Genomic DNA, 14621 nt, shown 5'->3' on the forward strand with positions numbered 1-14621 from the left:
CCAGACTTGCTTGGTTTTGGTTTGATGTAGATCCAAAAATCTGTCTGAGGATGGTTGACTTAGATTAAGTAGGCCAGAATAATGTCAGAATAATAATGCTAATAATATAATAAAAAACTAATGCTAGACTAATATAATACTTCAAATATTAAATTATGACAATCAAAGACTCTTCTGATCACAGTTTTCTGCAGTACCATCCGCACACAACAGGGGTCGCTGAGGGCCATAACCGCAAACCCAAACCTCAGTTCCCGCTCTCGCGATAGCTACGTGCTTCCACCGGCGGCGGCGACACTCACTCACAGAGGAGATGGCGGCCAGAGGGGGGTTTCAGTCGGCACCGACGGCTGGTGGTGGTGGTGGAGCAATGGGACCAGGACCTCCGGTACCGGGCGCAGGACCAGGCATGGGCCCCGGGACTCCTTCTGGAAGGATGGGACCGTCGTCGGCGGCGCAGAACCACATGTACCGCTCCCCGATGCCCGGGCCTGGCTACCCGGTGAGATATCACTCCATCTTTGCTGCTGACGCGTTAGCCTGTCCGCTAGAACAAAGCCTCTTACCGCCGCTTTGTCACGGGCAGCTAACCGTAACCACGGCTACCGGCGCTCATTGTAGCTGGCAGCCTCCCTCGTAAAGACCTTATTAAAACAGTCAAACTCTTCACTTTGAGTCACTAACAGAGTTTGTTTTCTGTTTGAATCCACACACACTCCCGCCCGCTAACATTAAAAAGCTGAGCTAGTTTGTCACGGTAGCCAATTAGCTTAGCCTGCTAATGTTGCTATGTGTGTTTCGCTTAAACTGCTTTCTAAACAAAACGAGATTGACTTAATGAACTTTCTTGTGTTTGCTTTATCGCATTTTATCAGGCTACTTGGAAAGTTTAAGCTCTAGTGGAGCTGAAAAGTTGGACCTACATTAAAGCTAAGCTATCAAAAGCTTGTGCATATTTTTAATGAATAGGAAACTGCAGTGTTTGTAATAATGAACACAAAATCTCACATTTTAAAAACAACCCACAGGTGAGGTAAGACTCACACCCAGGGTTTACAGAAGGTGATGTTTGTTGCAGACAAGTTGGTGTTCACAACTTCACAGAGAAATCAGTGCCTGGATTTGGCATCCTATACTTATTTAAATCCACATGTCTGGTATCACACAACCACAACAAATGGATCAAGATGTTTGGTAACTTCACAAAGATCTTTTTATATCATAGTCAAGTTATTTGATATTTTATTTTTGCTCCTATAAAAATAAAATGTACAGCTGATGATAATTTTTCTGTCTACTTGCAAATCTGCAAATTTGCTGATCTAGTTGACATCATCATTTTCTTCATGTAATTCAACAGATTTATTCCAAATGTGACATTGGAGAAGTCAAAACTAACGTACTTAAAGTTATTTTTTTATTACGTGTCTCAAATAAGTATCATAGTACAAAAAAAACAAGCTTTTTTTTTTTTAAAGTCAGAGTAACGACAAGATTTCTGACCAGAGAGAATTCTACAATTCACTTAGCAGACGCTTTTATCCAAAGCGACGTACATCAGAGAGTAAGTACAACACAAGCAAGGACCTAGGAAAAAAAAGGAAACAATGTCAGTAAGAGCAAACGATCAGTTTTGAGTCCGATTGGACACACAGGTGCAGACAGGCATTGCACAGAGGCAAAGCACAACATTGACGGCAGTTCTTGAGAGCTCTAATCAGTATAGAAACCTTCTTATAAGTCATCATTAGAAGGGGCAGAGTGAGCCAGAAAGTGATGAAAAACAGGGAGCAATGTTAGCAAGACTAAAACAAGGATTCAAAAATATTAATCTACAATAATCTGAGTATTTCGAGATGATCATATTCTAAACCACAAATAAACACACTGACGCCTTAGCACAGTCCAGCGGGAGGGTTAGGTTAGATCTTGTGGTCTTTCTGCTCAGTTTGTAAGTAGCTCTGTCCAACCATCTGTCAAACAGGCACAGATGAAGGAAAAGAATCAGAGACAGGGATGTAACCAGGTTGCTATGTTGTTTTTCAGAGTTTTAACCTTACAGTTAGTATGCTGAGATTTGCTGGGGGCTACACAGCGCACGCCACTGCTTTAAGGTGGACACCCATAACTGACCGCAGCAAAATGAGATCGAGACAGCAGAAAGCAGTTTTTCTACAAAAACAGATACCACCAAACTCATATGATGCGCAAAAGTGTTGATTGAATGGGGTTATATTTTTTGATGAGGAAATTCACTGTTTTTCAGGGACAGCTTCCCACCTTATGCACTTGCATGCATTATTTCTAAATGGAGATTGTTAATACAGCATCTGTTTTGACAAAATGTTGGTGTTGGAACAGTTCTGGTTTCTTTTTTTTGATGTCATGGGAGTGTCGTCCAAAACATATCTGCTATAGTCCTGTGTAGAGAGTGAAAGAGGTGGAAGTCATCACCATAATGAGTCAAATCCTGCTTTCACCTGTAGACAAGTTGCTTTTTATTTGTCTCTTATAAACATACATCTATTTATACGCTTAGATAACAGTCCAGCTGTTAAAGGTTTATTTTATTTATTGGACTTTATTCTTGCCTCTCAGGGTGCTGGTTGGACTGTAAATGATAAAGAGCGCACGGTAAAGGAATTCTTGATGCAGAAAGCCTTAATCACTTATTCCACTATCCGCCTGCTATGAAGGAAGCCCTATAAAATATGCCCTGCTCACTCCCAGGGGCTTTACAGTGGTCTGAATATATGTGTTCAGTGTCTTTTGCTGCATCTCTACTCTGTGTGCAGGCTGGTGTTTTGCAAATTGTGCTGTGATATCTTATCTTTTTTATTGCTAGTGTATTATTGAAGATTAAAATTCTGAATGTAATTGGAAACTTAAAGAGTCTAATTACCGTATCTATCTAAATTTCGAGTGTCTTGACTGGCGTGTTAGTAGGATTATTTTAGACTTGTTTGCACCATCGACAGTGACACGGAGAGTGCTCTTAAACATAGATATGCACTGAGTTATTACTGTTATCCGTGCATACAGTGATCATTTCTATTGAAGCAACTTTTAATCCTCTCATCTGTAGTTGAGTGTTTTTGAACAGGATTGTGAGTGTATCTAAAATTAATTTGCTGTTTCTCTGGATGGCACTTTTGTATTTTAAACCGTGATCAGGATAAGTTCTTTATCACACAAGTTGTATTGCTTGCTGCTTAGCTACTGGCGACCTGAGGCATAGTTGAGTGAAAGGATGTTACATCTGTTTTCTCTTCGGCGTCCTTGAGGCTTTCACTCATGGAAGCTGCCTTTCACAACATAGTCAAAGAAGCTTCATACTCTGAATAGTGCAGAACTCTGATGTTCCCAAGTAAGCCAAGGTTGTACCGATGTATGGCGCAAAGAGCACTTAATGATCAACATGCAGCGGCTTACTGCCCACACTGCACTGTGTGGAAAAGGCAGAGTGTATTCATCTCGCTTGTATTGTTGGCAAGTTGAAGTCTGTCACTCCAACCACCCTCAGCTGCAGGCAGAGGAGGGAGCATGCTTTGCTGTAATCTCCCAGTTGTTGGACTGACTGCTGAACGGGAAAGCTGCAATTGATAATTAGTTATCAGCTGATTTTACCTGCCCTCATGCATTTAGACACAAGGAGTCGCCTGTTTGAGTTCTTAGCGCACGGCTTGGTGAGTTTAAGGTAGAACTTGTTTTGTATGAACCTGTTTAAAGGTGTCTGTGTTGAAATTGTTGCAGGGTATTGTTGTAGGACCCGACCAGTGCCTTAACAAAGTATGTGTTTTTTTTATACCAAAAGGCAATGAGTTTTGTTTTTATCTGTTTGTGTTTGTTATACTAAACACCGATGAAGGCTAAATTAATTTTGTTGATTTGGATTTAATTGTTTACACCAGAACATGTGCACTGCTGATATTTTGGTTTCATATTTATGTTGACCTTTCTAAACAGATATGTGATTAAAAAAGGGAGGCGTTATTTCTTGCATGAAAACACAGCCCTTGCATTTTCTGATGTTCATTTAAAATAAAGTAAAAGGTGGGTGCTGACTTTCGTCTAGTTGTATCCTCAAAAGTTGTGAAAACATTTAAAAAGACATTAATCATCCCCCCCCCCCCCCCCCCCCCCCCCCCCAAAAAAAAAAACCGGTTTGCTTTTTCTAATCAGACTGTTCACTTTGAACATTTTTAGACTTTAAGGTGTAACAAATCAGGGATCCACAAAAACATATAAAATACTATTAATACTAATAATAAAACTCAAATTAATAATTTTTGCTGCTGTGCAGCCATTTTGTCTGTAACTAATTTAATTTATTGAGCTGCTGTTTAGTCAATAAAATGCCAAAAAGGTGAATGCTTATTAGTTTCCATGAGTTTATGGATTTCCAAATCCATAAACTCTTCGTTCATTATCATAAATGATGAGAGAAAAGAAGCAGCTCTTGACCTGCTGAAAATGAGAAAAGACTAATAATCGTTCCTCAAAATAGCTGTCAAATAATTACCTTTGATCAACTTTCAACAGAATGTTGCAGCCATCATTCAGATATTTGAAATCCAAAAAAAATGGCAGCAGAAAGTTTCCTCTAGACGTATTTTCTTTTTTAAAGATCTTTCTTTTATTCTCTATGCAGAGACCAGGCATGCCTCCATCCAGCCGTATGACACCTCAGGGACCAGCCATGGGCCCCCCCGGGTATGGCAACAGTCCAGTGTCTCGCCCTGTGATGCCCGGCGTGATGGACCCGTCTCGCAAGAGGCCCGCCCCCAACCAGATTCAGCAGGTGCAGCAGCAGAACCGCAACCAGCAGTAAGTCGTCACTTATATTTTCAGCTGCTGTGTTTCGCCTTAAACAGAAGATCAATGTTTAAGCTAAACTTAAATTCTTTCCTGTATATGTGTATTCAGAGTCTTCTGGTCTTAATTCTTGAGTTTTAAGTGAAAATAACTGTTTTTTTATCTCTACATGTTGGACTTACAAGATTGATGACATTCTGCACACATTATTCCTGACATTTAAAGTCTAAACATTGAATAGGCTAATTGACTGAAGTATGATTGATAGCTCCGTGGTTAACATGTTATCAGATTTATGTGAAAGACCCATCAGCTAGTTCAAAAAGAAGGACTGATAGTACTTGTTGATGAGCGAGAGAAATACAACAGTGGTTTTTGGACCTGTGTCAAACAGATCCATCTTGTTCTTTAGGTGAGGGACTGGACTTTTGTACTTATGTAAATGTTACACTGCTCCGCTCTGACCCACATTCAGACTTATCTTGTTTTTGTTCATTTCTTTTCACAGCACGAAGAAGAAGAAGATGGCTGATAAAATTCTACCTCAGAGGGTGAGTATTAATCCAACAACAGGAAATCCATTATTTCAGTCCTCAATTGTGTTGACATGATTACCTTGGCTTGTCCATTTCAATTTGAATTCAGATGGCTCCAAACAAAGCGAAACTAATCTGTGTTAGAAGTGCACTGACTGAGCACTTAAGATTACCTTCTTGACATTTGAGGTGGTCTGTCTTGTTCCCAGAGCAGTGATGCCCATAATGAATTGACATTAAACTAGGCCATGAAAAAAAAACTCCCTTTCTCTTCATTATTTCTTCAACTTGAACATAAATCCAATTTTTGTCCATATCACTCTGACACAGTTTTAGGATCTTACAACACACACCAAAACCTGTTGATACGTAACTGGTCAATACAGCTCAGACTACAAATGAACTTGAAGCAACAACAACTACCTCGCTGAATCCATCCAGACCCCTGAATACAGATCTACTTCTTTTATGTAGAATCTGTTATTAGAACTGTTATTTCAGCATGTATTGTAATTAAGAGCGCTTTTAAAGGATATGAGATCAACATGTGTTATAGTTGCTATAATTCCACTATATAGAAAAAATACAAAACTCACACTTTATCTGGTTGTGCCTTGTTGTACATGTTGGGCTTCAGTCTGACCAGTGCCTTTAATGTGTCCCAGATCAGGGAACTGGTCCCAGAGTCTCAGGCTTACATGGATCTGCTGGCTTTTGAAAGGAAGCTGGACCAGACCATCATGCGCAAGAGACTGGACATTCAGGAGGCTCTAAAGAGGCCTATTAAGGTAAATTTCTCTCAAATCATTTAGACCCTAAGGTCATTTTAAAGTTATCATCACCCTGGGGGCCTCTATAACTCCCTAAAACTGGACATCTCAGAGAAGAGTCATCGATTTTGGGATAAGGTAATATATCAACTCTGCAATGTGTTTATGTTTATAGAAATGAAATACTGATGGTTGCTTTTGCAGACCAGTTTGATTTAGACATGAATACCCACATTATTTTACTGAAGGTGACAGTCTCTTTGATGTTGGATATTTTACATAACTTGAATCTTCTGTGTGTTCAAATAGCAGAAACACTGAAATTGATGTAATCATATAAACAGCTTCACACTGTCACAGTGGAGCTATCTCATTTTCCCTTCAGTAAATGATCCAATGAATCAGAACTGGAGTCATTTCTGTAAGAGCTTGAGAACATCATTTCAAAGTTTCTTTTAAAACTTACTTTTCCCAGCAAAAGAGAAAGCTCCGTATCTTCATATCAAACACCTTCAACCCGGCCAAGCCCGATGCTGAGGATGGAGAAGGCACAGTGGCATCGTGGGAACTGCGTGTTGAGGGCCGCCTGCTGGAAGATGTAAGCTTCATAATAGAAATATATCTATCATGATGGATGTATTTTTAATCTGGTTTTAGACTGAAATTTCGTAGAAGTTGCATCTTTGTCTTAGACACTTTGAGTATAACGTGTTAAGTTTCACTTCTGTGAGCCACAGCTGTGAACAAGGAATATTTACACTTTTAATTGAACTTTTTTTCAGTTTCATATACTTATAACAAAATTGCTTTCCAGACTGCTGTGTCCAAGTATGAAGCCACCAAACAGAAGAGGAAGTTCTCCTCTTTCTTTAAGTCTCTTGTGATTGAGTTGGACAAAGATCTGTACGGCCCAGATAATCACCTTGTGGAGGTAAGATAATGATTTGATGTACCAGAATATATGCTGGTGCCTACACAGTTGTCCTGTCCAGGACTACTTCTAAAATTATTGATTTTCTTGCCTTTTTTTGAGAAGAGAGACAATGAGACAAAGACTATGTCTTTCCATCGTTTATCACATTAGGGACTGAGTCTAACAAGGATTCTCATCTTATGTTCGAGGTATTTTTTTAGAGGTTATCACCTCAGAAATATGTTTTTTAATTGCTTGACATATTTTCCAGGTAATTGCTGGAATAACCTTTTTTTTATCACATCAACACATCCAAACCAAAGATAATCGCTTATTATCTATTGCAAATAGATAAAAGAATTCCTGCCTCAGAGCATCTGAAAAATGCCTTAAAAACAGCTGAAGCAATCAGTGAATTACAAAATTCAAGGACACATTTTTTTCTCTATGGTGCAAATTTAATTTAAATTCTTCCAAACCTGTGATTTCTTTATTTGTATTTCTTTCCTAATATCTACTGGAGTTAATTTGTCCCACTTGTTAATTACGATTAGCAAATGTTAAGATAATATTTGTATTATGTTTACCGATTTCATGTAGTACAGGTACTTCTTTATTGCTTAGGTCACAGTTGAAAATGTGTCTTTGCAGATGTAGAATCTCAGCCGATACATCATTAAATACTCTGCCTGTCCTTTACTTAATTTTAGTGGCACAGAACTGCCACCACCCAGGAGACTGATGGCTTCCAGGTGAAGAGGCCTGGTGATGTGGGGGTCCGCTGCACCGTCCTGCTCATGCTTGACTACCAGGTAAATGTTGTGGGTTTCTCATTCTTTCAAACGGTACTTTTACAAAGGTATTTCGTCTGACTCTCAGTGGGATGGTAATGCTGCTGTTAGGAGCTCTTCAAATATTTGCTCAGGTAGTAGGGAGGTCATAAAAGGAAAAACTCAAATCTAAAAAGCAGACTGAGTTTCCTTTAATCCTCTTTTCATCTCCATTGTTCTTTGTGTTTACCAAACAGCCCCCTCAGTTCAAGCTGGACCCTCGACTGGCTCGTATGCTTGGCATCCACACCCAGACCAGACCTGTCATCATTCAGGCCCTGTGGCAGTACGTCAAGACCCACAAACTCCAAGACCCCCATGAGCGCGAGTTCATAAACTGTGACAAATACCTGCAGCAGGTGAGTGGAGTCCACCTGTAAATACACATAAAAGTGAAGCGACACACTTTGTTACCTGATCAAGTACACCAGAAAAATCCTCAACTATATTTAGACTATATGAGAGGACAAAATGTAGCTGCTACATGTTAGCGTGATGACCAACATCCAGTTAGATGTCCTGGTTAAGTCCTGATCTTGGTGTGCTATAGTCTGTGTTCCTGCTCTTCCCTCTGTCCCTTTCTTATTCTGAGTCACTGACTGGACTGACTTCATGTGTCTTTTCTTCTTCTGTGCCAAGATAAACAAAGGATTGTAGAGAGTTCATGGAGAATTCCTGAGTGAACATATGACATAAATTTACTTACTTACTGTTTCCCCACATAATCAGTAACCACAACATCACAACAGATTTAAACAATGCAGAAAGACAGACTTTGATTTGTGCTATATAAACCAAATTCATTTAAACATTACATAAAAAATAATGATGTTTAAGTAACCAGGAAAATCTACAGCATTATTATATTCTACATGTCTTCATAATAGACAGGCGCATTCAGATGTGAGCTGAAGATGTGCACTGTGAACTGAAACAATCCCAGAGGTCGAGATTTCAGTTCTCCTCTTAGCCTAATTTGAATTTAGTTTATATTGATGGTTATACGCTGATAAAATCAATGTTTCAAGCAAGGCGATGTCAAAAATCTCTCCAAAAACTGTCTTCAACATTTTGGGTAATGCCTTAGTCAGCATGCCATCTTTATAACACTTTACAAATGACAGTACATTTTCAAGTCTTGACAGTGTGTTTGTTTTTATTTTTCAGATCTTTGAGACTCAGCGAATGAAGTTCTCTGAGATCCCGCAGCGCTTGCATGCACTCCTGATGCCCCCAGAGCCAATCATCATCAACCACGTGATCAGGTAAACTCGTTATTGGGATGTTTGAGCTCCTTTTCGTGTGAACAGTCTAGAAATTCTGACATTGTGTTGTTTTACTCTTACAGTATGCTCAATAGTAGATTGAGCTTGTCAAAACCTGCCAACATTTTTTTTTATCACCCAACTGTGCAGAGCTCTTAAGTACTGTATCTACACTTTTCATTTCAACACCGGTCCTATCTAGCTCTTATTGATTGATTCTTGTATTTATATTTAAATCACCTCATAAGTCCCATTGTGGTCATATATGGCACTTCATGCATGTATCTGTATATATTTTATATTGGTCTTATCCTAGAGGCACATTAAGTGCAACACCCAGATGTTCCCCCGGGAGTACAAAAAGTGTTTCTGATTATTGAGGAATAGAAGGTTTTTCCCCAACAAGAATGTGGATTGCTGTTTTGATCACGTCCTGTTTAGGTTTAATGTCACATGACACTAACTGATTGCACTGTGGCTTTACAGTGTGGACCCTAATGACCAAAAGAAGACTGCATGCTATGACATTGATGTGGAGGTGGATGACACACTGAAGACCCAGATGAACTCCTTCCTGCTCTCCACGGCCAGTCAGCAGGAAATAGCAGGACTGGATAACAAGGTACACACACTCTCTCTCTCTCAACAACCTTTCTAAGATGTTCATCCCAGATGCTTTTTGTTGGACAGATGCTCAGTGTGGGTCAGGAAGAGGGGGATATATTTCTGTTTCTGCTTTTTACTGTGGGTCCTTAAAAATTTCACTCAAAAATGGATTTTCTTTTTGATTATGTGGTCAAAACTAGCAGCCAGGTCTTTGTGACTCTCTTCTGCTGTCACTGTGTAAAGGTTGTTTTTAGTACACTCACACTGTAAAAGTAACTCATTTCTGTTACTGTTCACCTGCTGTGGGCTATTTCACACACTTCAGCTCTCACAAATTGTTGCCTGTGACTTGCTGCATTTTGTGCTGTTTTGATGTCGGTCAGGTTTTTCTCGACCCCCTGCTTACAAACCTCACCTTGAATGGGGCGGCTGTAATCACATTGATAAGACACGGAGGCATCCTGCTGTGTAGTCCTTGTACGCAGACAAATCAACAATGAAGTGGAGAGTGTTTGTTTATAGTTTATGGGCGCCACTCATTTTGTTGCTTCAATTTGGGTTTTGTAACATTCCCTGATTCACACCCAGCTGCTGCTGGTTTGACAAGAGACCGTTTGTAACAGAGCAGGGGTCACACATTCCCATGATACTCATCACAGTTAATGTGTTGAACACCCTCACACAGAGCTGAATCTTTAGCCAAACAAAATGACCTGCAGTATGCCTGTCATAAGATGATAGTAAGACAATGCAACCCCAGTATAAAGTGTCACTTTTGTGTAGTGGGTCGATAAAGAACTTGTCCTCTATCCATTCTGTTTCCAAAGCAGCCTACATCAGGCTCAATATGGTTCGTAAATAATATTAACCTAGACAGCCTGGAGGACATTTAAAGTATCCATCAGTGGTTTAGTAAAGAATCAGGCCAATCAGCTGAGCATAACATATTTTTTTAATTAAATGTCTTCTTACAGAAAAGCTTTGATTCATCACTGCTCTTCTTTCTTTTTAATTGTAGAGAAACTTGATCGTACTTGGCAGTCTTGTTTTGTCTTCATCTTATTGGCTAAAAATTCAATAAACCAGTGAAGTATGGTTCATCAATTTGTTTACATTAAATAGAACAAAATAAATCAAAAGCCAGCACCTGAAATGTCCCCTGTTGTGTCCTATAAGTTGCAGTTTGAATTTGTTTTCTTTCTCATAAACATTTTCAGACTTGCTAGCAGTCTACTTCCTTCCCTCTGCTCGTATCCTGGCATAAATATATTCTCAGACTGTGTAAGATAGCACAAATGGGATCCACTCATAAAAGTATTATCCCAGAGCCATTCTAAAAAGTGAAATAGAAAGACAAAACCATTCCTTGAAGGACATTAAAAAGCTGATGCAAGATTATTTTACCATATTTTAATGGGCAGTATCACTGATGGATGATCACAACATCAGACATGTCCATTACAATAAACAACATTGCAGCATCTTCTGGACTTTCTTCAGGTACAAAGCAGTGAGAAGTCACAGAAGAGCACCTCTGCATGCAGTACATTTTGCTCAAACATCTTGTCTTCATTCCTCTTAGATCCATGAAACCATTGAGACCATCAACCAGCTGAAGACTCAGAGAGAATTCATGTTGAGTTTTGCCAGAGATCCTCAGGGCTTTATCAACGACTGGCTCCAGTCCCAGTGCAGAGACCTCAAGGTGAGTTATCCATCAAGACCTCGCACTGAATCTTCAAAGAACTTGAAGCACTTTTATCTGTGGTACAATATCAGCACAGACACCATGGTTCTTCAGCTAAGAAACAAAAAGAGAAATGTAACTCACAGCCCTGAGACAGTTTATTATTGCACCATGTATCGCTAAATGTTGACTGTGCCTTGTCAGCACAAAGTGTGACTAGGAAACGTTTAGATTGGGATAAATATGGAGTGATGGTGTGAGTTTATCAGAAAAACAAACATTCTACCATTCTCCTTTAATCTTCTGAAGATGGTTAGAAAGAAATCCTTTATCGATTTAGAGAGAGAAATCTAATTTTGTCCTCCATAAATCAGATTTGAAACGGCAAGAAGACCCACAGTGAAAGTCTTATGTCCCCGTTACTATTGCTAAAGTTTGTTTTCTACAATTACGCGCCTCATACAATCATTCTTTGCAGTGTTTTCCCTAGGTTTAGAGCTCTGGGGGGAATTGTCTCAATTCCCTTTGTTTTTCAGGTATTTCAATCCTGTTGTATGTCCCTGTATAAATACAGCAGAACTTTGATTTGGGTCATGTAGATGACTTATGACTTTAAACTAGCTTGAACCGCAAACGCATTGTGAAACTACCTGAATTGATAAAAGATAGAATCAGAGTATCTCTGTTTCAGACTGTCAGCCTGCACTTAACATAATCAATATCTCACTTCAGATATCCAACGTCAGGGGACAGGTAAGACTGGAAACAAACATCAAAGTATAAGCATAAACAAACCCTCTGGCATCACCAAGATGGAGTCATTTTCAAGCTGAGAAAATCCCCTCAGATCATGTTAGGGGTAAATTTTGAGTCTGCGCTGTGGCAAGGTGACTTTGTTTCAGCTGTGGGTAGAGATGACTTCATTAAATCAGCGTGGATATCATGCTCTATCACCATACAAAGCGTGTGCTGCTCACAGAGGTGTATCACAGAAGGGCATAGATGGAGTACTCTGAGAAACATTTATTGCACAGCGGCTGCCACGCTCACCAGTGAACTGCTGACCAGCTGTCACCACCTGCAGAGTTCAGTCTGCTGAATCGCTCTGAGATTAAAAGAACTCAGTCCAAAGTTTGCTGCCGTGCCGCCACAGGAACACTGAAGTCAGACTTTTTTTTTAAAGAAATACTATTCTTGTTATAGCTTCAGTCTGTATTGGATTCAGGACCTTTGATACATGTTTTTTTATTTTTATAAATTCAATGATTTGTGGGTTTTTCATGTCTAAGCTTTGTGTCTTTCTCTGTTTTCAGACTATGACCGATGTGGTCTCAAACCCAGAAGAAGAGAGAAGAGCGGAGTTTTACTACCAGCCGTGGGCTCAGGAGGCCGTCTGTCGCTACTTCTACTCCAAGGTAATGTGATTTCCCTTTCCTCTACTAACGCTTTATTACATTGTGTTTGTTTTGATACATGCATTCAATGAACCCAAACTCAGTTATCTCAAGAATTATTCCATTTATTGTCATTGAAATCTGAAAAGTTAAATTAAATCGCATCACAAACATGGCAGGGGACTGGTAGTGTTGTTTTATCTCTTTCATCTGTGACATTAGCTTTTCACTGTGACTGTGTCTTTAATTGATTGCGTGTGATAAATAAACTTAATTGACTTAATGTCTTAGTTTATTAAATCTTCTGTGTGAAATCATCTTTCAGGTCCAGCAGAGGCGACAGGAGCTGGAGCAGGCGCTCGGCATCAGGAACACCTAAACAAATTTAGTCCACAGGTGACAAATGAGACGACTAATGTGTGTGCGTGTGTGGGATGTTCAAAGTGAATTCCTCGCGGAGTTTTCTGAAAACTTCGACAGATAGATACTAGACGAATTTACTGTTATATAGGATGTCTTTTTTCTTTCTTTCTTTTTTTTTCACCCTGCAGCTCGATTACGTACACAGTTTGGTTTCTATTTCCAATATTTTGTATGATTAATTTCTGTTTTTTTTCCTCACAGCACAGCTCCTTGTATTTTGTTGTGCATGTACTAAAGCCTCACCTGAAAGCATTCCTGTCATTTTGATATGTGTGCCCACACAAAAATGCAGATTGAACACGAGCGAACAAAGAGCAGAGCATACCTGGCAGCCCGTAAATCAGCTGGGATTTGTTGTTTCTGCCTCTGGCTTTTTGTTCCCCTTTTTGGAAGGTAAATTGACATTTTAAACCCCTAACCCTCGCCCATTCTGTTGGATATTGTTTAAATAGTCAATCAGGATTTATTTTGATTTGATTTTTTTTGCTGCACATTGGATGTTAATGTGTCACTTTGTCTTAAATTCTCGATGGTTGGTTTGTGCCACAGTCTGAGAGATGTTTGAAGCTCAATCATGACAGAATCGACATCTTTTTTCAGAATGTGTGGCATTTAGTATGAAGTTTTTTCTTTCCTTTTTTATTATCAATGATTCTTGTTTTCAAATATGTATTATATCAGTACTTGTCTTGTTAGCTAGTACAGATTATCATGGAAGTAGCTAGTCTGAGTACCTCTAGTCTATATAGTTTTGTAAATACTGAGCATAAATAAACTGAAGATGGACGTGAAGTGAAATTGTATCTCTTATCCTGGCAGATGTTTTTCTTAACTCTTTTGTCTATGCTCAGATAGTTGAAGCAGTATTTATATTCTAAATCGGCCCTCATTGTTACAGCACAGGGATTTATCTCTGCGAAACAAAAGACAGCGCCACAACATCTGACAAACCAGCTGATCTGCAGGACAAAATGTACGCAGCATTCATGTCGTCTGCAAGCTGAGGAAACATGACATCTTCTGCTTTTAGTTTTGTGCATTTTAATTCTGTGCAGAAAAGCCATGAACACTTGAACAAACTTTTCAAAGTCGCAGCTTTTTTGTACACTGGCTGAAGATCTGACACCTTTTTAATTTTAACGGTTGTTTCCCTGTTCAAGTTAAAGGCGAGTGTCCTGGCTGAAACTTTAGCTTGTGTGCATTTCATTCACTTATTCCAAGAAGACACTAATGTGGGGGCAGGTACAGGATTTAAAAGAAGGTGGGAATAGGGGGGGGGGGGGGGGTACTGTAGTATTATTTCAAACTGCAGACTTTTTCATGGACCAAACCTATTTTTCTGTATGTTCTTATGTTAGAATAAAGCATTATGTAAAATGTTA

The 14621-nt window shown here is 39.3% G+C and overlaps 1 protein-coding gene across 1 annotated transcript; it reads left to right on the forward strand.

Annotated features, from left to right (window-relative positions):
- The first annotated feature begins 273 nt into the window (after positions 1–273).
- On the forward strand, positions 274–14621 carry smarcd1 (SWI/SNF related, matrix associated, actin dependent regulator of chromatin, subfamily d, member 1). The gene is made up of 13 exons (XM_061043335.1): positions 274–502; positions 4652–4827; positions 5324–5366; positions 6017–6139; positions 6597–6719; positions 6936–7052; positions 7745–7846; positions 8062–8223; positions 9032–9129; positions 9616–9751; positions 11318–11440; positions 12736–12837; positions 13142–14621. Exons 1-13 carry the CDS (start codon positions 314–316, stop codon positions 13193–13195), a joined length of 1548 nt encoding a protein of 515 aa, XP_060899318.1. The 5' UTR covers positions 274–313; the 3' UTR covers positions 13196–14621.

The sequence above is a fragment of the Labrus mixtus genome, chromosome 7 (genome assembly GCF_963584025.1).
Source record: "Labrus mixtus chromosome 7, fLabMix1.1, whole genome shotgun sequence".
NCBI classification, from domain to species: Eukaryota; Metazoa; Chordata; class Actinopteri; order Labriformes; family Labridae; genus Labrus; species Labrus mixtus.

Excerpts from the sequence above, each read along its gene's own strand:
- smarcd1 (XM_061043335.1), top strand. The coding sequence starts at position 314 with ATGGCGGCCAGAGGGGGGTTTCAGTCGGCACCGACGGCTGGTGGTGGT. Across the intron at positions 6,720-6,935 it reads AGGGCCGCCTGCTGGAAGAT|ACTGCTGTGTCCAAGTATGA; the intron begins GTAAGCTTCATA and ends ATTGCTTTCCAG. Across the intron at positions 8,224-9,031 it reads GTGACAAATACCTGCAGCAG|ATCTTTGAGACTCAGCGAAT; the intron begins GTGAGTGGAGTC and ends TTTATTTTTCAG.